Source organism: Oreochromis niloticus, linkage group LG11 (assembly GCF_001858045.2).
Source record: "Oreochromis niloticus isolate F11D_XX linkage group LG11, O_niloticus_UMD_NMBU, whole genome shotgun sequence".
Lineage (NCBI taxonomy): Eukaryota > Metazoa > Chordata > Actinopteri > Cichliformes > Cichlidae > Oreochromis > Oreochromis niloticus.
Window position 1 is genome coordinate 22,573,163 of NC_031976.2, and position 25,650 is coordinate 22,598,812.

General features: G+C 40.6%; 1 protein-coding gene across 4 annotated transcripts; it reads left to right on the forward strand.

The window, feature by feature from the left end:
• On the forward strand, positions 1 to 24,928 carry cacng8b (calcium channel, voltage-dependent, gamma subunit 8b). Of its 4 annotated transcripts, none has more exons than XM_005455386.4 (6): positions 1 to 540; positions 14,333 to 14,622; positions 15,344 to 15,568; positions 18,536 to 18,619; positions 20,985 to 21,125; positions 22,369 to 24,928. In XM_005455386.4, the coding sequence occupies exons 3-6, from the start codon at positions 15,346 to 15,348 to the stop codon at positions 23,169 to 23,171; spliced, it is 1,251 nt and encodes a 416-aa protein (XP_005455443.1). In that variant the 5' UTR covers positions 1 to 540; positions 14,333 to 14,622; positions 15,344 to 15,345; the 3' UTR covers positions 23,172 to 24,928. The 4 variants fall into 4 exon arrangements, with proteins under 4 accessions (XP_005455443.1, XP_025767257.1, XP_005455441.1 ...); XM_025911472.1 differs by lacking the exon at positions 1 to 540 and adding an exon at positions 1,337 to 1,360; XM_005455384.4 differs by lacking the exons at positions 1 to 540; positions 14,333 to 14,622 and adding an exon at positions 18,037 to 18,229 and having other exon boundaries at positions 15,352 to 15,568.
• The last annotated feature ends 722 nt before the right edge of the window (positions 24,929 to 25,650 follow it).

Consider the following 25,650-nt stretch of genomic DNA (forward strand, 5'->3'; position numbering starts at 1 on the left):
CAACATAGGCTACTTTGGGAGATTTCATCTTGTGTCGGTGATCCAACCTCATTCACATTTAGCGTGGAGTTTTAGTGTGATGCGACAAGTTGCTCGCGCCGCGCACAGTGTGGAAGAAATAGATGGAGGAGCAGACAGGCGGGCGAGCGCTCATCCAACCGGAGGGGAGGGGGAGACGCATTCTCCCCGAGTACACACAAGCAGCGGCCACATCCACTGTAGACAAATCCGTGTTCAGTGACGTGTTTTGTACTAGCCTTTTTTTTTATATACACACACGCTGAACCATTTTCCATCTCAGACTTAAATTTAACCGGGACCTGAGACTTCACTCTTTTTTTTCCTTTTTGCTCCTAAATTCATGATTTTTATTCACCCCTTTCGATTTAATTATTTATTTTGTTGCCTCGATAGACCCGTTATTTAGCGCCGTCCACCTCCTCTCTCCTGTTCCCTCCATCCCCTTCTCTCTCTGGGAGTGCAACGCGCTGCGAAGCTCTGAAATTTAAAAAAAGAGAGCGAGAGAGAGAGCGCCTGCAGGTAAGACCGCCGTAAGCTTCTTTAAAATGATTATAATTGCATTGAGACACTGTTGTTTTGACTTTGCAGCTTAATGAATGACAGTTCATCCAGGCTCATTTTCATAGCACATTGATTTGTTTCACGTTGCCTGCAACTTAACGCGCTACTGACAGTGTTGATATCGTAATTCCAGAAAAGACTAATAATATTTCTCAGACTTCCACCACCCCTCTCCATCTGCCTCTCCCTCTCTCCGATTAAATGCTGAATGATAATTTTCCCACCTATTTTTGCGCGGGCCTATAATTAGCGACCGCAACGTCTATTATGCAAATGATCATTTTAATAACTCGTTTTTAAGCTCTGCCTGCATTCACACCGCAGCTGTGGAGACTAAAATATCTGCTGCGTTCGCTGACATGATCGGCCGCTTCCCCGAGGATGGAGAGTTATTTCAGCGTGTGCGAATGCGCGTCTCGGTGTGTCATTCGTGTCCCAGTCCGCTGAGTTTTCTCTGTACTGGTCTCTCGATGCTAGGCGTCCATTTTCCACCGTGCAGCCTATGCAGGCAGGGTGATGTGTGTAGCGTACTCTGTTAACAAATGCACCGCAGTCCGCATCACTATAAGTCAGCTCTGCACGCTCTCGGCCCCGTGGCTCTGTGCTCGTATGTGTCTCATCAGTGTGTTATGCACCGCTTTGGAGTGCAGGGCCAGCATCTCATCTTGGCTCCATGTTGAACCTGGGCCACATCATTGCATCAGACGCGTATTTTTTTCCATTATTTTCCACAGTCTGCTCTCATTGAACAACCTGTGCAGCTTCGACAGATCCAGAGGTAAAGGGCACCGAACACCTGGCACGCGATCAGCCATTCAGTATTCATCACAGCTCACATCATGTCATTGCTAAAGGAGGACTGAAACGTCTTGAATTGGAGATTATGTAGGAGTGTGCACTGCAGTATTCAGGAGTTTCTGTGCAGTGTCAGCAAACAGCACAGTGACTTATACCTGTCTTCATTGTGCCTGCAGCTCATGGCAGGTTACAGCTCTGAGTGTTTTCTCAGAAATTTTCATTATTCAATGAGAAATACGCTGTTGTGCTCGACTACAGTGTTGATGACTGTAGCACAAGTTTATACCCACAAAGCTCAGCTTCTTACTGAGTGCTGCATCTATTCCGTTTGGGGACCAGCCTTTGGTTTTAAAAAGCCAGCATAAATGACCGTCAGCGCTCTGCTTTTACACTGTTCATTTATACCCTTGTTTTGTTTTGTTTTCTGTCACTTGATGTTGCAAGTTTACTGTTGAACTTTTCCTGTGTGATTGTGCCAAATGTGGGCACTGGGTGGCAGCTAAACTGAAATATTTGTGCATTTCTTAAATATCATCAGCAATGAGATAATGGATGAGAGCCTAAAATTGTTCATTTCTTAACTACACCTCAAATCCTTAATTAACTGCATGTAATTCTGTGCAAATGCATGCAGTTACTGTTTACGCTATAACTTCAGTTGTGTGACTTAATGACAGCCAGCATAAAGTGCAAGTTTCACATTACACACTGCACACCGAAAGGGCCTAAAAGGTTCGGTTTTGTCTGATGAGAAATCAAAGGTGTCGTTTTTGTATCATGGTGCTGCCATTGGCCGCCCACCTCTTCATCAGCTATCAGTGATTCTTTCATTAAGTGCTCTTGGCCCTGTCACACCCCCTCAGTTCCTCCGCCTCCCACGTGCTAAACACCGTCTGTGCCGTGTGTGTATGATGTACATGTGGCCTTGATGAAAGTCTCTGTGGATTTTGGATCACTTTCAAAAATCCTGAGTTGGCTCTAAGATCTGCTTTTTACACTCTAAGGTGACTCACTGCAGTCAATACTGATGCGTAGCCCAAACAGGCTGTAGGTGTTATTTAACGCTGGCCAAATCATAATCATCTAATGCTCAAGCGGTCCACAACAATCGGAAAGGATCTCTAACTTTTGACTGTTTCCACTCGTTTACCTGTCTCGCTTAAATTTCACTCCTGGTTGGTCTCTTTCTCTCTCTATCTTGCTTTCTCCCTTTGAGGAGAAGCAATTCTGCAATGATCATCACATCTGTCATGTAGCTGTTGTTCAGAGGATCAATGCCTTTGCTGCAATTTTCTTGATGGTCTGAGATTTCACACTGTTCATTCCTCTCTTTAGTGTTCGACTCAGGAGGAAGCCCGGTGCTGTACAAGAGCCACAAATGCCTCAGTTTAAAATACAGCCCCTTAAAAATCTAATGTTCATTCACATTACTGCATAACTTTTCATCTCTACCCTATGAGTAAAAAGATACTCCTGCATATTTAAAGAAAAAGTCTAAACTTACACTTAGCAAGTCTTGCAGTATTGGGAAAGCTTACATTCAATACACAACACTGCTTATAACTCCAGTGAGCAGAGGCTTTTATCCAAAGCATTCTAAATGACTCCGTTCTCAGTGGCTATGACCCATGCATCAATTAACCCGGAGCTTTAGTGTTTTTAAGTGCTTTGCTTAAGCTTGTATAGCCTAAGAGCAGGGTTGTAAGAGCCTGTGATCGAACCGTGTTGTGTCAGTGATATGCTGTTAGCTGACCTGTCCGTGTGTGCAGGAGCATGCAGCATAAACACACGACAGAAACCGTGTTAGCATGTCTGATAGGCCAGCACGAGGCTGGAGATACAGGTTGCAGCACCTGTAACTAAATCCCACACACAGATTACAAAACGGTGTAGGTGTGAGTGAGAGTCTTAGTTGTTTATATTAGAATATTGAAGCTGCTCACACATGAAATAGATTATGTGACTCAGAGTAGGTGCAGACATATCACTCTACTATTAAGCCTATGAGTAAATAAATGAATGACTATCTGCTAAACATCTGTTCGAGATTAGCTGAGTGATTAACAGAGCAGACTCCAGGTCCACAAGAGTTTGCTCATTTACATTTGTCATCAACTCTTTTCCCTATTTATTTATGAAACGATCCAGAAATTATCTAGTATGCAGATCTCGAGAAAACTTTGCTCAACAGTTTCTTAAATAGGCTTATGTGTATTCTCACAAACCTAGGGATGTCACAGGAAACCAAGCGTCCTAGTGTATCGTTAAACACTGAAGAAAAATGACACCCACAAGTGCAGGAAAAACCACACTTGGAAAAGCAAAAACTTCATGATGGTGACTTGTGTAGCTGCCACGAGGCAGTAAGAGTCGGGTTTGAATGTACTTTGTGTTGTTACCCTGAATTCCTAGTTTTTTGATACATCTGGCATTACCATTGCAAAATCAACTGAAAGGTTTGCAATGGGTAATGTTAAATGTACAGAGGAGGTCAGGATAAAGGTACAACAGTGAGTGTCTACAGCCATGTGTAAAACATGCTCGTTTTGTGCAAACTGTTTTTGGCTTACATCCTTTATTTCCATTTATGTTTGCAAGTGTTTTATTAAATCCCTGCACCTCTTCCCATTTTAATTGCAAAATGTAAAGATACAATCGGTGGCTTTTTCTGGCAACACGTGTGTTTGGAATCCCAACACAGCTGATCCAAGCAGAGGTGGACAGAGCGTAGACGAGTAAATAAATCACTAAACATAACAAATGTTCAGGAAATCAGTTTATGTTTCACATGTCTGAAAGAAAATCAGAATATCATATTTTTAAACAACTGGCTGAGATCTATCAAAGAAAAGCTTATTAATTACAACATTTATCATTTTTTAAAACTTTCTTTGTTATTCAGTTTATACAAAAATAAAAAACATCCATAACATCACTGCATCAACCTAAGAAATAATGAAGATGATGCGGCAAGTGTTTAACTTAGCATCTTAAGCTACATATTTAGCTATGCTACATATGTTGAAATATTCTGTTTAGTGGGTTCAAGGACTCATTTTTACCTTCTCATTAATGAAGATTTCATGCATTTCTCTTACACGATGCACTGGATACCCTGCTTGTCAGACAGTTAAAACATCTTTAAATCACATGCTTGGGCTTTAGGTAAGTTGGATATTTTGTTAACAGGAACCAAATTGTAAAGAAAACAGGCACCACATTAGAACTACTCATTTATGCTGAAACCTATCAGTTAATTTTACTTTATTTGTATTTAGGTGCATTTCTTTGAACATAAATTATAAACCAACTGAAAAAAAAATGAAATAAATAATAAATAAATGTGAACTGAACTAAATATGCCACAGCATGACATTGTGTATTTAGACTTTAAGGGAGGTGCAAAAGTGAAGCGGGAGAGGGATTCAAAAACAGAATGAAGTACAATAATCATTTCATCTCAATTCTCTCATTTTATTAATCATTTGAAGCCAAATGGTAATTAAAATTAAATTAACGAGAGAGTCATATAACGTATGAATCAGTAATGAAAATCTGTTGCAGGCCTAATTTAACTGCTGATCACACATTACTGGAAGATATCTCCCTGGTTAAACTGGATAGGCACTTGTTTGAGTTTCCTTGTTGACTAAACTCTGTATTAGAGCAGTAATAAAATAATTATAATCCCCAGTTTTTCTATCTTTACAAAGGGCAGCTTTCTTCTTGAGTTATTTGCAAGCTTGTTTCCTGGTTAATTTGTTTCTCCCCTGCCGCACTTACATAACAGGATAACTCACTTTTTTCTGTATAATAACTATAAATTTAAAGGGCAATTTCTGTGTTAGATTTGCTGTCAGAAAGCACTTTAATCTGTGAAGACTGGAATATTTAAAGTTCATGGTTGCAAGTGTCCATGTGTTTAAGCATGGATTCACGGGTTCATGAGCATCCAGTCATTCAGAGACACTTTATTTTGAGAGCCTCTTAAACCAAGGTGTTACTGCCACTGCCTCCTCAGGCACTTCTGCTCAGACAGGCAAAGCCTTGGTCACATGGAGTCAGAGGATCTTAGCAGACTCTTCACGAGGGCTTAATGGCAGTTCAGCTACACTTTAAAGCACCTTTTAAAGATGACCTATTTTATGCATTTGTTGTCATCATTTTGACAGTTGTGGGTGTTAAAGGCCGCATATGTGCTTGGTTCGTTTGCGTGTGGATTTCTTTCTATTTTTCTTTTTTTTTTCTGTGCATTCGCGTGTGTGTTTCTGCATGCGAGCGTGCAAAGATGTAAATGTGCACTTGCCAGATGTGGGAGCTCAGCAATAAGCTCAGGTGTGTAGCTCTTTCTCATGATTAAGGGGAAAAATCACTGCGGCTACCAAGAGTCACTGCTCTGAATATTTATGCATGTTTTCCTAATGTTCACTGCCGCCATCAAGAACTCAGAATAGAATACTCGGCTTGTATTTTTAGATCTGCCATCATAAGTAGGCCTAATGCATGTTTTTTTATTTTTTTTTTGGTCAAGCACTCACTGTTAGCTTATGTCATTTTCAATAACTACAGTCCTGATTCTGGTCCTTTGGAGACCAGACATAATTCTTCCTTCCATGTGATACCATTTTGTGTGTGTGTGTGTGTGTGTGTGTAGATGCTGCACTGAAAACTTCCACACTTGCCCATGCAGGACCATTGCCTTTCACATGTGTGGAAAAACTTATTACGGCTGTCATCATTTATTCAACAAGCAGTTTGGTAGCTGATTTATGCAATGAATAGCTAATGGAGCAGCTGCTACAAAATTCAAATCTCCTGTGTGATTTATGGCTGCATTATTAGCGCCACAACTCATTGGGCATGCTTGTATTTCATACAAGCAAGGTGGCCTGCCTTGCTGGGAATGAGTCACACAGGTAGATCTGATTATATCTGAAGTTTTTTTGGGCAAGTGAGAGCCTGGTTCTGTAATGGTCCCTGCAGCCGCTCGCTTCCAAAGCCTTTGTTTCTGCAGTAAGTCCGGCTACAGCTAATTGCCTCTAGCTGGCAACATACAATGAAGGCATCACTGTGAGGGTGTTAGGTCTGGGATGCTCAGATTTATGGCAAAGGGGAATGTGTATATTACATCCACACAAACTGCAGTACTATCCAGAATTTATCACCACTCCTGCAATCATTTGCTATTATGACCAGTGTGAAAATTATTGCTGAGAAGAGTGGCTCTGAACCCACTATTTCATAATGTAAAAAAGGTGATGCTGCAGTGCACTCTTATGACATCGTCAGGCTCGCAACAGTTTAAAAAAGGATCAGAATTGAGCTACAGGTACTATCTTATTTATTTCTCACATTCTTCATCCTTCAACCTGGCACCTGCATTAAGCACGGTACACAATGACCGCTGACAGTGTGGATTTGAGATTCAGGTCTGCTATGTTAGTAGTGGTTAATGTTGCTTTGATCTGCTAGCCTCAAGCAGGGGTGAGGAGAGAGTTAGAGGTCTGGCTAAGCTCACCTCTTTCATATTCAAACTCCCCCCTCCTCCTGTTTTTTGTATTCCTCAGCTCAGATCAGCACTGAGTCAAGTGAAATCGCTTGTCAGATCTTGCGCAGCCCCCTTGGGAGCCACAGAGGGCATTTGTACAGATTTCTGCACATATGCAGTAGTACCCCACAGGACCTGCAAACAGACCTAAATGTGTAAAATCTTTTGTCCACATTAACGTTTGAACTAATCACTGTGACGTAATTATTGAAATAATACTGCCACTATTAATTATCCACTATTTCCTCAGGGTGCAGTTAGAAAATCTTGGCCGTTTGAAGTTATCTACTCTTTAACCAAAAAAATATACCGATTTTCTAGCTATATCTGCCACAAGGCACTTGAGTGCATTGTGACCTAAACTTGAGTGCACTCCACCTGTGAGCCCTCCTGGCCTAAATGAATTATAAACAGACATTAAGCTTGCATTGGTGCATCGTAAATCATTTTAACCTTGTTATCTTACACAGAAATGATAACAACAGACCTGCCCATATCTTAATAAAATACACAAAATCCTTCTGCCTGTCTGTCTGTCATGCGGACAGTTTGTAAATGTTAAGTAAGTTAGACTTAGAAATCTCTTTTAGGTTGGGCAAGTTCAAAGTAGTAAAGATGCCCAGTTTGTTGCAGATGGTGTATTCTTTCGGTAACACTTTGCAATACGGCTCGTTACTACGCGTCTAATTCTCCTGCAATAAAATGGGAGTTCAATGGATTTTATTAAGAATTACATTGTAATTATATTTACATGAAAATATATAAAGGCATTACACATGAATAACAGGGTAACAAGTCAAATAAACCAGAAATTATATTGTAAGTAAATGTATGTAGTGCATAAGCAATTGTAAGTACTGGATAATTTCCTAGTAATTTAGACAAAGACGTACAATAGACAAACAATATTTTCCCATCTTACATTTTGGGGCAAGATCCATATTATGCAGTGACTTAATCTTTCCTAACTTCCAGCTATTTTGCAGGGAGAGCGACACAAATTATACTGTAAGTAATTTTAATTAATGTGTGTTTACCTTTGAGCAAAAGCAATATTTTCCCATCTTATGTCAGGAGTACACCATATTATGGAGTGACTTAACTTTGCCTTTTACGTCTGAAAAGTCACAATATTTCCCCATCTCACATCATAATTATGCTGATGTATTACCACACTTAAAATAACTTAAGCTCACAGTACAATTCTTATTTATTTTCCTGCAAAATACATGCATGTGTTGTTACGTATGCAGTACTTAAAATGACTTGCACACTACTGAAATTTACCTACAATATAATTTTTTCTTGGTTTCCTGTAAAAAGCTGACTGAGCCCCTTAATCTAGTTTACTACCTTTAAGTTTGTCCATCTAAACATTATTACAATGTTATTTACGTGGAACAACAAAATACATGGAAATTCCATTTAATTACAGAAGAATTATGTCTTTGGTTGCAGGCTGTATTATAAAGTGTTACTGTTCTTTCTGCTACAAAAACTGGTTAACTCTGGCATGCAACTGATGTCCCACTTGTGTCAGTAACACAGTAGATCATCGAGTGTATGGATCGGCCAATCAGCAGTCAGGAGTACAACCCCAGTGCTTGCAAGATTAACAACACTGTCAGCTGCAAATGTCTGCTTTAAAATGACAAAAGACTCTGCAGAGCTCAACACTGACCACTAGGGGGTGGATGCTGTAGCCTCAAAATTATATCATTATATTTGCAATAACGGTATTTATCACTAATGATAATGATATTTATGATGATATAGAAAAGCAATACTGATTACACGATATATTAATGATTGCAGTTTGCAATACAGCAATATGTATTAGTGTAAACAAAACAAAAGATATATTCCATTGATGAAAGACTACCTAAATCAAACTGTGAATCTATTGCTACAAAGTTCCAGCAGCACCACCAGAGTTATAGTCAAACAGTAGCATATATCCAGTTCACAGAGCTCGGGTAGTGTTTTCAGTGGAGAAGTAAAAGTGTTAACATAACTGCTTAACACTTTAACAGTAACTAACCTTGTAACGCTTTTCAGGAGCTGCACAATATTGTCACATAACATAACAGAAAAATATTTTCGGCCTGGGATGTTGCATCTTGGGTCAAGGTTTTTAAAGCTGTTTAAGGCCATCACCATATAATGTCATCAGTATTTCCCATCCACTGTTTGCGCTTTCTGTCATTTGGAGTGCAACTAACCAGAGTTACAGAGATGAATTATTTACTCTGTGGTTTGTTAGGATCTTCTTCTCACATGCCATCATAGCCTGCTTATACTCGACATTGTGTTTTTGCCTCAAGTGTTGAAACAAGTTTGTTGTTTCCATCTTTAACAAACAGTTTTGTGGAAAAAAAGTATTGGAAAATATCTTGCAAATTGTTGTAGTGCTTGGTTATGATTACGACCTTTTTAGGTAGAAATGATCATTCTGCCTAAAAAGAAAGGCTGGTGTGGTGCACAAGGGCGTTTAAATGCATGGCATCCCCATATTTTAATTATATTGTTATATGACACTTTTATCTTACGTAAAAGTTTATACCAGTATTTTCACAGACAATAGAAATCCCACTTTTATAAGTTCTCCATTTCCACAAGTGAACTTCCTGTTTGTGCCTTCCTTACACTGAAAAAAGTTCTGTAAAGTTACAATATAACGTACCATTTTAAAATGAAGAAATTTTCCATATAAACTTTCTAACATATGTTTTTTCTGTATTTTCTAACCAGACATTGAATTTAAAAAAAAGAGATAGTACCGGTTGACAGGTGAATCATGACCATAAAAAAACTATTTGGATCAAAAAAAAAAAAAGAAAAGAAAAGCAAAAAAAAGAAACTTTAAAGGACCGTACATCATTTTTTTAATGGTGAAGGAACTACTCCTTAAATAACCAACTGTGAGTCTCTAATTCCATAGCAGTTGAATTGAATCCTTTTCATTATCAAAGGGTTTGTGATTAATGTGATTAATAATAGTGTTGTATAATAACATGATGTAGGGTTTTTTTGTCAATAATCAGGCCGTAAAGTAATATAGCCTGGTTATGGTACAGTGCTTCGCTCCTGAATGCAATCATCGCTCTGACAGTTTTTGAGGTTTTGTGACTAAGTGACATGATGTTGCAGGGTTTAAACATTTCCACGGTAACAGCAACTCCCATCAGTCAGAGAGTGTATCAGTTTAGGATTGTAGAGGTAGAGTAGTTCTTTCCTGCAACATTTCAAATTAAATGTATTTTTGTCAAAGATTGTTAACATAATACGGACTTGTTGTTTCCACAGGAGCACAAAGCATTGTATTGTCACAGCTCATAATAAGTCTACTTTGCATGGTTATAGCATTATGGCTCATTATCAAAATCCCAAAGTGGGGTTTCATAGAGCAACAAAATCCCTGCATGGAGGAGGTTTTTGGTAGAGACAGTGTTATTGGAGTCTCTTTTTTTATTGTTTTACCCGATACACCTAGCCTAAATCACTATATGTTTCCCCAAAGTACAAAGTCTACTCATTTTAAACTGCAAATGAAGCATGTCATGTTCACATACCCTTTTAACTACACCATAAAGACTTCTTTAAAAAAGTAAGACTCCTGTCAGCCTAAAGAAAAGTTACAATGCCTTCTCCCTTATCTGACCTTGAACCCCTTTAATATTTTTTGTGCAGCTCTTTAATTTTTTTTCATGGCCTCTTGTTCTTTCACGCTCTCTTGCTCTAGCTTCTGTGCCATTCTCTTCTTTCCCCTCTTTCTTAATTATTGCTGGAAAATAGAAATTACAGATAATTAAATGACAATTATGATCTCCGCCCACGCAGGGGAGTTTTTACTCGGGAGAGTAACTTTGTAGGTTATTCTTAAGGTCATTCATTACATGGAGTCAAAGACTATACACACACACACGTACACACAGATTAGATACTGTATTTTTAGGCCATGGAGATAGTGTAATCCCTTCTAGAAATGTATTTTCCACAGGGAGAGGCAGCATGTTGATAGGGTTGGAAGGTCATACGGCACACTCACACACACACACAATCACTTTCGCTTGTTTGCTTACACATATTCACCCACAATGTATAAATAATAAGCCACACTGTGGTGGTGTCATTTGACAGTTTACATAATAAGATGCCTGAAAGCAGAGATACAAGGCTAACTGTCTAACCAAAGCGAGCTGAGGGGAACATTGCTGGGATTCAATAAGATTGGACTAGACCCATCCTCAGAAGCACTGGAGAGGAAATGTGCATACACACACACACACCCAGACACACACACACACCGTTTCTCCTTCCATGTCTCTTTTTCTGTCTCTGAGGCAGCTCTGTTTTGGGCCTCACAATGCAAACAGGATGTAACCTATTTTGATCACGGTGCCATATTGCATCATCAAATATTAACAGACTTGACTGCACTGCATTATGTCTGCTAAATAATGTTTGCTGAATAATGTGTGCTGCTTCATCCTACCCTCATGTTTGTTTCAAAACCCATCATACAAAGACGCTGAGAAAAGGAAATACTTCCTGTGCCCTCGGTAACGGATGCCGTTTAGTCTTTATTCATGTGTATTTATAAGCGTGCGTGTGTGTGTGACCCAGAGCATCTGTGTTGCTGTGGTCACACATTTATCTATTGATAAAGCTTTAGCGCGCTCATCCTTCTGCCCGGGTCTCAGAGTCAACACGCTGTTAGTGACTTGAAATATCTGCCTTATTTCTGCCTCTTTCTTTCCCATCTCTGCCCCTTTCTCCCTCTGTCACCCCCCACCACCCCCCTTGCTCGATGCTGATCCAGACTTTGGAATTCAATGTTGCTATGGTAACAATGTCGGGTTGGTCCTCCCTGCCTCCCCCTCTTGCTCCTCTTATTCAGAGTAGATGCAGTTCCCTTGCTCTGGAGTCATTCTCTCTTTAGCCTGTGAAGCTGTCCCTCCTGTGATTACACTTTCTGTTAACAGTGTTAAAACACACAACAGAGCGTAGAGCTGAAAATGGAAAAACTAATTTGGCCATAACCCTAAGCATGGAAAATAAATCATAACTCATGTCATACACTTCCATTAATTTACAAACCGTCTACATTCCTGAATGCCACACAGGTCTGTTAGGCAGCAGTCGAGCTAAACGCTAACATCAGCATGCCTCACGGTGACAGTATGCTGATTTCAAGTACATAAAATGTTGTTTCACCATTTTTAATTTCAGATTCAATAACCAAGGTTGGAGTGCTAATTTACCCATGAATGCTAACAAGCTTAGCTAGCTGAGTGCATCTCACATACGCCTGCTAACTGTGATGTGTAACATGAGACATTCACTTACCAAAGGTGAATTTTTGGGAGGTCCGTTAGTACAATTAAATATATAAAAGGCCAAACTGTTAAGAGGCCAAGCTCAGTGAATTAAAAACGAAGTGGTGAATCCCAGCAGAAAGCTAGCAGTTAGCATTGGCTAGTTAAGGCAGCCACAGCGCTAATAAATAAACTTTAAGCCTGAATAAAATTTAAACAGGTGAGCTGAAAAAAATCTCATTGCTTGTATATGCCACTAAGGGGTAATTAGCTATTTTTGTACTATGCTTTACATTACGGCTACTTCCATTTATTACTTTCATACCACTAGTATTAGCACTAAGAATAATTGCCCACTTGAAGTATCTGATAATTTTCTTACTACCAGCAATGCTGCTATAATCTTTAAAACCCAACAATGAAATAAATAAAACTAACAGGGACTGCATAACTATCCCAAGCCTGACATACACCAGCTATACTTTGTTAAGTACATCTGTTGAGTTGCTTGTTAATACAACTATCACCTAATCACATACCAACTCAGTGATTTAGGCATCTAGACACATTCAAGATGATCTGCTGAAGTTCAAACCAAGCATCAGAATGGGGAATCCAGGTGATCTAAGTGACTTTACTAAAGTATGGTTGTTGGTGTCAGATGGGCTGGTCTGAGAAATTTAGAAACAAATGATCTGCTGTGATTACCCCACACAACCATTTCTGTGTTTTACAGAGAATGGAAAAACACAACATATCCAGTGAGCAGCAGTTCTCTGGGGGAAATGCCTTGTTGATGTTAGAGGTCAGAATAGAATGGCCAGACTCCTTCAGGATAATAGGAAGGCAGCCAAAGTTCAAACTGTTGCCTTCCACTTGTTACAAGCACGGTATACAGAAGAACGTTTCTGAACACACAACATGTCAAACCTTCAAGCAAATGTGCTACAACAGCTGAAGACCACACCAAGTGCCATTCATGTCAGCTAAGAACATGAAACTGAGGCTACAAATCCCACAGGCTCATCAAAATTAGACAGTAGAAGATTAGAAAAACATTGCTGCAACATTCAGAAGGTAAGGTGAGAATTTGACATTAAAAGTGTGAAAGTATAAATAGTAAATTAAGTTGTTCTTGTACACCGCCCTTCTGTTCTACTCAAAGTGCTTTATACAACATGGCCCATTCACTCATTCATACAAGTATTGTTTTCTACACATAAGTGCTTTCTATCTAACATACTCCTTGGAAGACATGGGAGAGCCACTTGGGGTTCAGTATCTTTCCATGCAGACTGGAGACCAGAGGAGCCAGGGATCGAAACATCAACCTTCCGATTAGCCTCCTGAGCTACAGCCATCCACTGATAAATGTGGTATTAATGGTTCAGGCTGCTGGTGGCGTTGGGATAATGTTGTAGGGGATATCTTCTTGGCACACCCTGGCACACACTGGTTGCCTTAACACCAGCTTTAAGAAGGTCCAACCCATTAGATGCACCTAACAAAAAGGCTGGTGAATGTATAACGTTGTTGTAGAGCTGTGCATTTGAGGAACTGCATGTTTCTATTTCAATCCACAGAGGTTGCGACTTGGTTCCAAGCAAATTATTGAACATATTATAAATCTTACTTGGGATAACTTAAATTCATTCATGATAACTTAAAGAATTTTATGGAAGTCTTCCTAAATGACCACATGCCAACAGAAATATCACTTTTCTCAAATATAAGGATACCCTAGACCTAACCTAACCCTACTGTTGAGCTGGCAAAATGACATTTTAATTTAAGGAAAGTAATGTAAAGTGCCACATTTACTTTTTTCATAATATGTTGTTGACCCAAAAATCACAGCAACAAAAAGAGTCCATTTATTAATTTAGTCCTAATTTATACAGCTCTTTGTTATCCATGATACCAGCAACAAGTCTTATAAATGCACATGTGAAAAGAAGTTAAATACAGCAATGGCTCATCTCAGCCGTTACGTAATAACTCTCATCTGCAGAGTCATGACTTAATATTTACTACTGTACATAAATGTAATACAGTGCAATATATTTCTGTCTTTGTTCATGTGCAGCAGCAGAGCAGTGACCATGGACTTTTATCTGCAAGTTTCCTGCTAACAGCAGACGGGCAGAGGGCGGGACAACCGTCCACAACTTCCACCAGCACCAACTTTCCAGTGAGTCGAAAAGAAAGAGAGAGAAAGAGACAGAGGCAAGAGAGAGGACAAGAGCAAGAAGGAGAGAGGAGAGCGGGTGAACACAGTCGATGGATGCTGTCCGGATCGAGGGGACAGCACGTTCTTCACTGACGAGGAAAAGAAAGATTTCAAAATTGAGTCGAAGGATAGAAACTCGCCGTCAGGTAGGTCTCACTTTGTCACTCTCTGCACCGTCAGGTTTAGCACATTTGTGTCTGTGAAAAGGAAACTTTTAACACAACAGAAATATCTGTGGAGGCAACTCTGCGATACTGAGACAACTTTCTGTCTTTCACACTTGCCTGGTTCAATGTGAAAGGCTGTAAGTGAATTATGTAATGTGTGAGTGTATACATGGATGTTTGTATGTAAGAGGTTCACCAACATTGCCTCTGTAATAGAAGTAGGTGCAAGGTGATCCCATGTTTAATCTGCTCTGTGTGTGTGTGTGTGTGCATCGAGCCCTGCTGATACCGAGGGGGAGAACATTGTCAGGGTCATGAATATGGAGTAGACTGAGTTTGGGAGGGTGAGATCTGTTGTGCTTCACATCAATTCTGTCTTGTTAAGCAGAGTCAGCAGAGTCATCAAACTCTCCTCCAAGGACACATCATAGAGCCACTTATGCACCTCCCACATCCGCCTACACCTTGCGCTCATCTTTTCTCATCGCCTCCCTCTCTCCCTCCCACCGGTGCCCCTCGCCTCCTCCTGCTCCTCATCATCTCACCTTCTTTGTTTGCTGTCTTTTTTAATAAACTGCACTTTGTTAAGTTCTTCCTTGTTCTTCTGCTCTACAATAAATGCTTTTTATTTGCACTCCTGATGCCCACTCTCTCCAACTTCTCACTCACCTCTTCCTCCTCCTCCTTGTTTCCCTTAAAGGCATGGTGTGTGAGAAGGGGATCCAGATCCTTCTCACCACCGTGGGGGCATTCGCTGCCTTCGGCCTGATGACGGTGGCAATAGGCACGGACTACTGGCTGTACTCCCGTGCCCTCATCTGCAACAGCACAGCCAACGTCACCCAGGATGACCCTCATAATAAGGACAAGAAGGACCCTGGTGCTCTCACCCACTCCGGTCTATGGAGAATATGCTGCTTGGAAGGTAACAAAAGAGCTTTCATGGACAGGAATCTGTGTGCGGGATTTGGACTTACGTAGACGCATGTTTGAAAAAGTTTGAAAAAGATTTGTTAAGACTGTTGATTCCAGTTCAGAGTATGCAGAGAAGGCTGGGACAGGGCAAGTGTAGGTCAAAATTTAAATCTAACAGACTCGCTCTTAGATACTTTCTGGATCTTTAGGTTCATATTCAACTGAGAGAGATAATAGAGTTGCAGGGTGGAAGGGCACTCACAGCATTGTCTGACTTTAAGTTATGGTTGTGGTGGTTTCAGACTGGATGCTGTGCAGACAGCAGATGAATTGAACCACTGTTTAAATCACATGTGGCATTAATCACTGCATGCAGTTACTTTGATACTCTGTTTATTATACTATATTTATTGGCTTTTTTATTATTTTCTATATTCAATTAATTAACCTTCAAGCTGGTGGCCTGAAACCTGCTCCTGAGGTCCAACTAGAAAATCGTATCTCATTGAAATGTTAAAGCTTATAAATGGGAATACATTTCCCATTATTCAGTCACATATTTTTTTAATAGTATGCATTGTTCTTCTGTTGAATGGGATCAGAGTCTAACAGCAATAACCTCTCACTTGACTTTAGAAAAACTTTGTTCAGGAGAGCGCAGCACTGCAGCAGTACCAGCATCAACACACATTTCATTTGTATTTGGTCGACCGTGCTACAGGGCCAAAAAAAACAATTTTGCATAATTGCAATATAATTACGTGATACTGAAGCGTAACCCTCATCCAAAATAATCCATTAATCATTGTCTGTGATTCAGGATGCATTCATTCAAGTCAATTGCTGAAACAAAAGCCTCTGTTCACCCATCGGCTTCTCATTTCAAGTGGTGGAAGATACAGAATCTGGCAGCAGCCATCTCTCAATCTTCACTTCTTGTGTCACTGCAACACAAGCTGCTAATTCATTATACATTACACTGCCTGCCTGACACTCTACAGTAAAAGCTGGGATGGAGTTAACAGTGAAGAAGCAAAGGGGGTGGTGTGAGTTTGCGATCTGTGCCTTTGCTCACATGCAGACTGAGGTAAAAGCTTTTTTTTGTCTCCAGGAAAACCGCTTGGCTCTCTTTATAAAGCATCCCTGGCCCATCCTGGGCTTGGTCATTGTACAAAGCTAATTTGTCCTCATCTCTAAGCTTCCTGATAGCAAAGCAGCCAATTAGAGATAAGCTCTAGCCCTTGCAGCTCTGCTGCAGTGCACCCCCACCCACTCTTTCCTTTACCCCTCTCTCTCTCAGTTTTTTCCACTTGCTATCCCTCTGCCTTCCTCCCCCAAACATTATACATTTCATCTTTCACTGGTTTGTCCTCATCTTTGCCTCCTTGTAGTTTCCTCTCGTTTTCAGCCTTTTCTACTGCAGTAAAGCTGACAGAGTCTTGGCGTGGCTTAGAGGTCAAGTATCCTTGATGCCTGTGGAGTATTCAGCCAAGATAGATGCTCAGTAGTTGTGCAGTGATGCAGTGAGGTGTAGAAGGGGTGGAAATGCAGGACATGCTAGCTCCAAAAGATTTATGCCTGCAGGTGGGTGGCACATTATGCTGTGGATATAGACGTGTCCTGTCCTCCTCTCCCCTCTGCAGACTCATTTAAGGTGGAGTTGCACTGACTTACCGGTCAATGAAGATTTTATCTGTCTGTGTGATTTTTCGTTAGATAATCCCACAAATGTGTGAGCCCGATACTGAACATGTCAGCTGCTAGAGTCACTTAGCACAGCTGTGTTTGAGGTCATGTAGTGAGATGATATTGGAAGCACGTTCACATACACTCACTGAATACTTTATTCAGTTGACCCTTTTGTCTTCAGAGCTACCTTAATTATTTCCTGGCACAAATTCAACAAGGTGCTGGAAATGTTCCTCTGAAATGTTGGTCCATATTGGCATGACAGCATCACACAGCTGATGGGAATCCATGAAATGAATTGAGAGATGCATATATTGGTTGTAATGAGGTTTATTACACGAAGCAGTCCTCCAACCTCTCATATCAATGAAACATTTTCACCTAAAGAACTGCTGCACATTGGATGTTTTCTGTTTTTCAGACAATTCTCTGTAAATCCTAGAGATGAATTTGTGGGAAAATCCCGGCAGATCAGCAGCTTCTGAAATACTGACTAGCCTATTTGGCCCCTGAAACGTCACTTTTATTCACTCTCTCTGCCTCTTAGGGCAGAAGACCACATGAACCAGTGTTTCTAAAACTAACTCTTACATTTATATAAGACTATAGATATAGAATACTCTAAGAACATGTGTGCATAAGGTGGTATTTTCACAGTCCTCGATTTGTGGTTTAATAAAGTACGACGGAAAATGCCAACATAAAATAATGCGGGGTTTCAAAAATGCCTGATCCATGTGGCTCATCCAGTATTTCCCTCCCATTGTACCACCATCTGTTTCTTTACAGACCTACCTGTGGAAATGTAGGAGCACTGAGAGACCATCTCACCCCACATCTGTTCGTCTCTCCCTCAGTCTGTCTCTTCATTTCATCACTCCACCTTTCTCAAAATCCATCCACCAACAACAGTGGTGGGCTGTCATCATCGTTCCGTGCGTCCCTCCGTTCGTCTGTCTGTCTACATGCAAGACCCCGCCGGGTAGTTATCGGTCTGTCTGTGTGTCTGCTTGTATGTATTTACGTTGTGCCTGTGCGTTCACTGTGTGTTTGTGACGTTACTAACATAAGCTGTAATTACAACAACAGTCATTAACCTCGATGATGTTCCTAAACAATATACCCAAATTTACCATTCAGCGCATTTTTCAAATCATGGTACAACATTTTCCAGGTCAATCAGTCAGTTTCCTCATCAAGAGGATAGAAACTGTTCTCATAAGACTTCAGCTTTGAGTTGTTGCCTTTTGTTGAGTCTGGTCACCATTTTTCTTCTTGTCTGTCTCAGGAGTGAAGAGAGGAGTGTGCTCTCAGATTAACCACTTCCCAGAGGATGCAGACTTTGACCATGATGGGGCAGAGTACGTCCTACGTAAGTTATTACCTGAAGTGCCAGACGTGGGTGATGTAGAGGGGGAACAAAAAAACAACCTGAGAACAAATTAAGAGCAAAGTATAAAATGACGCCTTGATGCTTTAAACTTGGCGTTTTATTGCTCATTCTCTCAATCACATTAAGAAATAAACACGTGACATGGTTTACAAAGCCATGAGAGAAGGGGTGCCCTAGTTCGTGCTCAGTGCCCTGCAGTCATGTCTTTCTGCACTGATATGATGCATGTGTGCCCGTGCATACGTAAAGAAAAGCTTGTGCTCTGTTTACAATGTTGCAGAGGCATTTTGCTGGCATTTAGGTGGCATTTTCTCTCCTGTGGCCTAGTTGTCCTAGATGAGAGAGGCGTGTTAATATGTGTGTGTGTGTGTGTGTGTGGTTGGCAGACCTCCTGAAAGGACCGGGGGCCACATGGGAAGGGTTTGATTCAATTGTGTGCCTAGAACTGAGTAATTAATTTCCTCAAAAAATATTCTGTGTATTTTATTTAAAGCAAATTTCAACATATTTAATTATTTCATAGCATTTTTACCCATTTTTCTTACATTTTCTAAACCTTGTTTAACAAGGACATAGAATTTTTTTCTCCACCTGTCACTACAGTAGGAGCACAGAAACAGGTTGGCTATAATTTCTTCCTTGTAATCCTTATAGGGACCTGTGCCTCTTACAGTTTGAATGTTAGATGATCATATTAAGCACAGTGAAAGAAATCCCAGTGAGCCAAAAGGTCAGGGGTCAGACAGCACTAAATGCTTGGTTTCCAATGGGTTTTCTACTCTTGTGTCGAGTTGATGTCAGCTCAGAACGATTTTCCTTATATTTCTTATTTTAACATGGCTTAGGTTACCATGCCATACCACTTTATTTATAAAGCACTTAAAAAAAACTACAGTGCGGATCAAAGTGCTGTACAATAACAGCAAACATAAAAGACCAACAAAGGCCAAAGGGTAAAAGTTACAGAACACACTGGGTCAAAGGCCATGGCGTAAAAGTGTGTCTGTAAACAAGAGTTAAAAACAGCAAGTGAAGGAGACTGCCTGACGTGCGATGGCAAATTGTTCCACATATATGGAGCCGCAGCTATGAAAGCTCTATCATCTTTGAGTTTGTGTTGCATCTTTGGAACAAGCAAAGTCGTCTGGTCTGCTAACCTGAGAGAACGAGATGGGATGTAAGGATGTAACAGCGCACACAGCTGAAACGGGGCACAACCACTTAGAGACTTAAAAACAAATAAAAGGATTTTAAACTGGATTTGTAAAGGCTCTGGAAGCCAGTGTAGAGAAGCTAAAATTGGAGTGTTATTGCTTGCATGAGATAAAAATCTAGCAGCAGCGTTTTGCATCAGTTGTAGGAGATGCAAAGGAGCGTGAAGTCAAGCTAATTCCTATGAAAAGTGCATTGCAGTAATCGAGATGAGACGTAATAAAAGCATGTATTAATGTTTCAAGGTTTGCACTTGGACAGAAGAGGCTTGATTTATGACAGCAGCCTCAACTGGAAAAGGCAGGAATTAGACACTGTGTTCCCATGAGGATCGAACTATAGAGAACGATTCATTTTCACACCTAAATTGGTGATAATGAATTTCTTATATAAGGTCAAGAAGAAAATGTGACACAGGAGGTGCAGTTGGTGCCACTGGACATAAACAACATGACTTCTGTCTTGCTCTCATTAAAATTTGGAAAATGTAATCAATAAGCCAGTTAAGGAAAGGCTGGACAGGGCATGTACCAATGTGTGTCACTATAAAAATAAACTTGACAGTCATAACAGTTAAAGCAAATATTGTGTGTCTGGAAAATAGTGCCAAATGGGTACAAAGAGAAAGATGGAGGTCCAAAAATGGAGCCTTGTGGTACTTTTTTCAGACAGAAAATAAATCTTTTCTTTAAATGTGAAAGTGCTACAAATGACCATAAAAGATTTAGTCCTAGTTGTCGTAGTGCCAGGATGCACTCCTTAAGACTGCAATAAACACTCTCTGAGCAGCTACTTTGTCAAAAACACATCAGAAGAGCAATTTGTAAATTTGCCTGCAGCACAGGCACAACAATTGCATGCTGATTTAATGAAGAAGCCAATCACAGTTGCAACAAGGATCTTATTTTTTGTATAGGGTTTTTCTAACAGACCTATTTCAGAATAAAATGCTTGTGATACTCTGTTAGAAAGCCTATGACATAACTGACTGTTCTGTCCTGTATACAAGAGCTATTCATTGTAAATAACTTGTGCTTATTTAGGTAATTTGATTATATTACACAAACTTTATCATATGCATAGTAATAGCCTCTTGCTAGTTTCATTTACTCTTCATCTTCCATCCTTTTAGGGGTAGTCAGGGCTTCCAACATCTTCCCCATCCTTAGTGCCATCCTTCTGCTGATGGGAGGAGTTTGCATTGCTGCTAGTCGTTTCTATAAAAGCAAAAGGAACATTATCCTGGGGGCAGGGATCCTCTTCGTGGCTGCAGGTAAGTGAGGACCGTTTTACGTAACTCTGTATGTAGATCAGTATCTGTGCTTGTGTGCACATGTCTTCATGTATTTATCTACACTGCTAAAAAAAATTACAGGAACACTTTTTTATAGTATAGTGCCAAGTCAGTTACACCTCTGAGATATTGATCTGGTTGGTTAAGTAGCAGAGGGGGTTGTTAATCAGTTTCATCTCTTTTGGAGTTAATGAAATTAACACGGATGCACTAGAGGGACAACAGTGAGACAACCCCCTAGAGAGGAAATGACATTTTTCCCCTCCTTATTTTTCCTGACTGTTTTTTCACTAGTTTTGCATTTGGCTAGGGTCAAAAATTACCTCCAGCAGGCCTCTAGTGTGAATGTGCCTGACCAAATAATCAAAAACAGGCTTCATGAGGGTGGCCTCAGGGCCTGACATCCTCTAGTGGGCCCTGTCCTCACTGTTCAGCACTGTTAGGTTAGGTTAGCATTTGCCATAGAATACTAGAATTTGCAGGTCCACGTGAGACATGTGGAAGGGTCTGGAGAAGAACGTTATGTTGCCTGTAATAGCATTCAGCATGACTGTTTTGGTGGTGGATCAGTGATGGTCTGGGGAGGCGTATCCATGGAGGGATGCAAGGACCTCTACAAGCTAGGCAACAGCACCCTGACTGCCATTGGGTATCACCATATGCTGGTGCAGTGGGTCCTGGGATCGTTCTGGTGCATGACAATGCTCATCTACTGAGAGCATGGAGGCAGTTCCTGGAGGATGAAGGAATTGATACCATTAACTGGCTCCCACCATCACTTGATCTAAATCCGGTAGATTTGGGACAATCTGTTTCAGTCCTGCATCATTTTTTCACTTTGGTTTTGCAGTGTCTTTGAATTCAGCTCTCTGTAGGATGACAGTTTTCTTTTCCTTGAAATGATGTAACATCCATTTGTACCTAATGCATTACCCAGTCCATATCAGTGTAGATATCCTGCATTTTTTCCATTGAGATCTGATGTGTTTTAAATGGTTGCTATAACTTTTTTTTAGCAGGGTAGATGTGTGAACAGTGTTCTGGAGAATATCATGTGGCACAACAGTTTCTATGCTTTGTTTGGGAGTCCCTGCCGCTGCCAATTTAATGGCTACCTGTTGTTTTTATTAACAAATGTCAGACGAATTTATGTATTAGCACTGTATGCAGGCCCATGTTTGTGTACATCTTTTATAAATATCGTATTTTTGTGCTGTCGCAGGTCTGAGCAACATAATTGGTGTGATTGTCTACATCTCGGCTGCGCTGGGGGACATTTCTCCGAAGAAGGATGAGGATAAGAAATGGCAGTACTCCTATGGTTGGTCCTTTTACTTTGGAGGCCTTTCCTTCATTATGGCTGAAATGGTGGGGGTGCTGGCTGTCAACATCTACATCGAGAAGAACAAGGAGCTCCGCTGCCGTTCTCGCACCGACATTTTCAAAAGCACCACGCACGCCATGCTCCGCCTGCCCAGCTACCGCTTCCGCCGCCGCTCTCGCTCCTCATCCCGTTCCACCGACCCTTCCCGCTCCCGAGACCCCTCGCCTGTGGGGGGAGGTGGAGGAAAGAACTTCGGGCTGCCCCCCTCTGCACTACTTTCCCAGGGCCCCATTTCAGTGTCCACTCTACCCAACCCGCACTCTCGCTCCCACACAGCCCTGGCTGGAGGAGACATCTCCCTGTACACGTTGTCCCGTGACCCCAAGCTGGGAGGGTTGCCGCCCATGTATGGAACGGTGGACAGGGCCACGCTCTACCAGCTCCACAACTGCTTTCCAAAGGATGGAGGTGTAGGGGGAGGGGGGGTGATGATGAGCGGCACTCTCCCATCACTCAAGTCCCACAACCCTTCCAATTCTTCCAACTCCAATCCACCAATTCCCAACTCTGTGGGCTCTGGCCCTCCGCCCTTCACCTCATCCACAGTCGACAGGGAGCGAGGGATGGGGACTCTGGACAGGCTGAAGGGAGACAGGGAGAGCAACTCTAACACCCTCAATAGAAAAACAACGCCTGTGTAGAGGAAGGGTATTAGAGGAGGTGAGGAGGGAGGAGGATGGGTAATGAAAGAGGGAAGCCAGAAAGGAGCACTGCAGGCTCAACAGGAGGTAGAAACACAGGCAGACAGGTAAAACGCTACATCTCTCCCTCCATGTTCACTGTTATTTAGTCTACTCAATCTCACTGAGAATAAAAAGAAGAGTAATAACAGAGCGATAATAACAACAACAATGAACTTTCACAATAAAACTATTTTGATATTTTAATGTGCTAGAAATGATTTATTTTGTTAATGATCAAACGCAATTAACCTTGGGCTATTATGAAAATGTTTCACATAATTTTTGTGCAATATTACCGCTAATTTAACCAGACCATCATTGATGTAAAATTGTTGTTGTGATTATTCTTAGAGTTATTACAGGCTAGCTGTATGTGCAAACACTATAATTTAGAATGAAATTTTAATTTTCACGTTTTTTTTTTCCTTTATGACTTTTACTGTGAATCTCTTCCATGCAGAGCCACTGGGACTAACAGTGAGCTGTAATATGTCCGTGTCCAGCATGAGTGTGCACAATAACGTGGGAGAATGAGAGCCTGTATAATTATTTTTTCTTTTTTAACCCAAATATTATATGATTTTCATTTATATGATGAAGTCAGATGTGAATACTGTAAATTGTCTTCCAATATTGATACCGAAAGAAATGCAACAATAATGTGAGTGACTGCGACAGCTCACCAACTTCATTGTTATTATGAGTCTGAGTTTTCTATGGGCCTCTGTTAGTCTTATTTCCATTCTAATCAGTGTGAACAGTAGTAATTGTAGCTCTAGTCGTGTTGAAGATGTTTGTTCTTGGGCATTAACAGAACCTCTGCTCAGACGTAGCAGGAAAAAAAAGAGACATAGAATTACACCTTTGTACAGAATCAGGTAAAGGTTGCTGCCTGAGGAGAAAAACAAAACAAAAAAAGCAGATTTTTTCTATGAAAAGTCCCAAAGTGACACATGCAAATCATCATTTTCAGTGGCAAAAAAGAAAAACACTCTGTATATGTGGGTTAAAGGGTTTAAAAAAGATACCTGTACATTGTAATTATGCATACATATGTTTGTAACGTCTATAGACATGTTTTTCGGGACCACTGTTCAAAATGGGTATGCATTTTGGAACGAGCAGGTTTGGCTTAAGTGTTTTGCTCCCAGTGCCGTCCCTGGACTCTTGTCGGGTGGTTTCAACCGCCAACCCTGGCCCGCCATATCTGCCCATTTACGGCCACACGATCAGTGTTTTCCCTACTTTATCACCAATGGCGGCTTCACCACAGAGACAACCCCTTAAGCTCCCCAAAGATTCCTTTCACTGTGCTTCCCCGGTAACTCCTGAGTCTGAACTCTGCGCTGTTTATGTTGATGAGAATGTAGACACACGTAACGCCCAGCCATCCCACCCTCTTCCAAACTGTCCCGAGTGACTGCAGAGCTAGATGGAAACTGTGGATTCACCTGCTACGTGGAATAATGAAGAAACAAAAACAATGACCAGATGCTTCCAGATTATTTTAATTTTTTTGATTTCATTTCAGAAAAAGAAAAACATGTGATTAAAAATGCACACAGATAGCATTTATGTGGGCAATATGAATAGTATGTAGTTGAGAATAGATATATCTAGATAAATGATTATGGTTTATCTAAATGTGTGATAAACTTAAAACACTGTATTGCACGAAGTTTATAAAAAAAAACAATAACAGAAATATTTACAGAGTGCTGTCTTTTGTTTCTTTTTTGTTGTTGGTCAGTAGAACCTCAGAAGTAGACCGAACAAACATGCGTGTGTTTTTATCTAAACAGTGGTGGAATATTCAGATTTTTTACACGAATAAATGAAGCACCACAATATTTTACAAATACTGTACTAAAAAAAAGTCCTGCAGATAATTTATGTTTCATGTTCTTTTTCTTATTGTTGCGCTACAGTGGAAGGCTGTGAAAAAACACGGTTGAATCATAAAGATTCAGATTTAATTCAGTTCATATTCAGTGCAAAGCCACTCATACAGATAAAATAATTTAGTTTATTTAATTTTTTATATTGGTAGACAAAAACAAGTTAATTAGGCATTAACTTCATAGACACTTTATTATGTTGTCAACTCAAATATCTAATCAGCCAGCCACTTGGCTGAAATTCAGTGCATTTAGGCATACAGATATCAGCGAGACGACCTGCTGAAGTTCAAATCGAGCTTCAGAATGGGGAAGAAAGGTGATTTAAGTGACTTTGAAAGTGGCATGGTTGCTGTTGTCAGTCTGAGTGTTTCAGAAAATGCTGATCTACTGGGATCTTCCCACATAACCATCTCTAGGGTTTACAGAGAATGCTCTGCAGGTATACAGGTAAAAGGTATGCAAAGGAGCATCTCTGAACATGCATCATGCCAAACCTTGAAGCAGATGATCTACAGTAGCAGAACACCACACTGAGT

What these genes read in the sequence shown, in the direction of transcription:
- cacng8b (XM_005455384.4), top strand. Translation starts at nt 15,491, where the DNA reads ATGACCCTCATAATAAGGACAAGAAGGACCCTGGTGCTCTCACCCACT. An exon ending in GAGAATATGCTGCTTGGAAG is followed by an intron (nt 15,569 to 18,036) that starts GTAACAAAAGAG and finishes GTTTCTTTACAG; the next exon opens with ACCTACCTGTGGAAATGTAG. An exon ending in GATCCTCTTCGTGGCTGCAG is followed by an intron (nt 21,126 to 22,368) that starts GTAAGTGAGGAC and finishes GTGCTGTCGCAG; the next exon opens with GTCTGAGCAACATAATTGGT.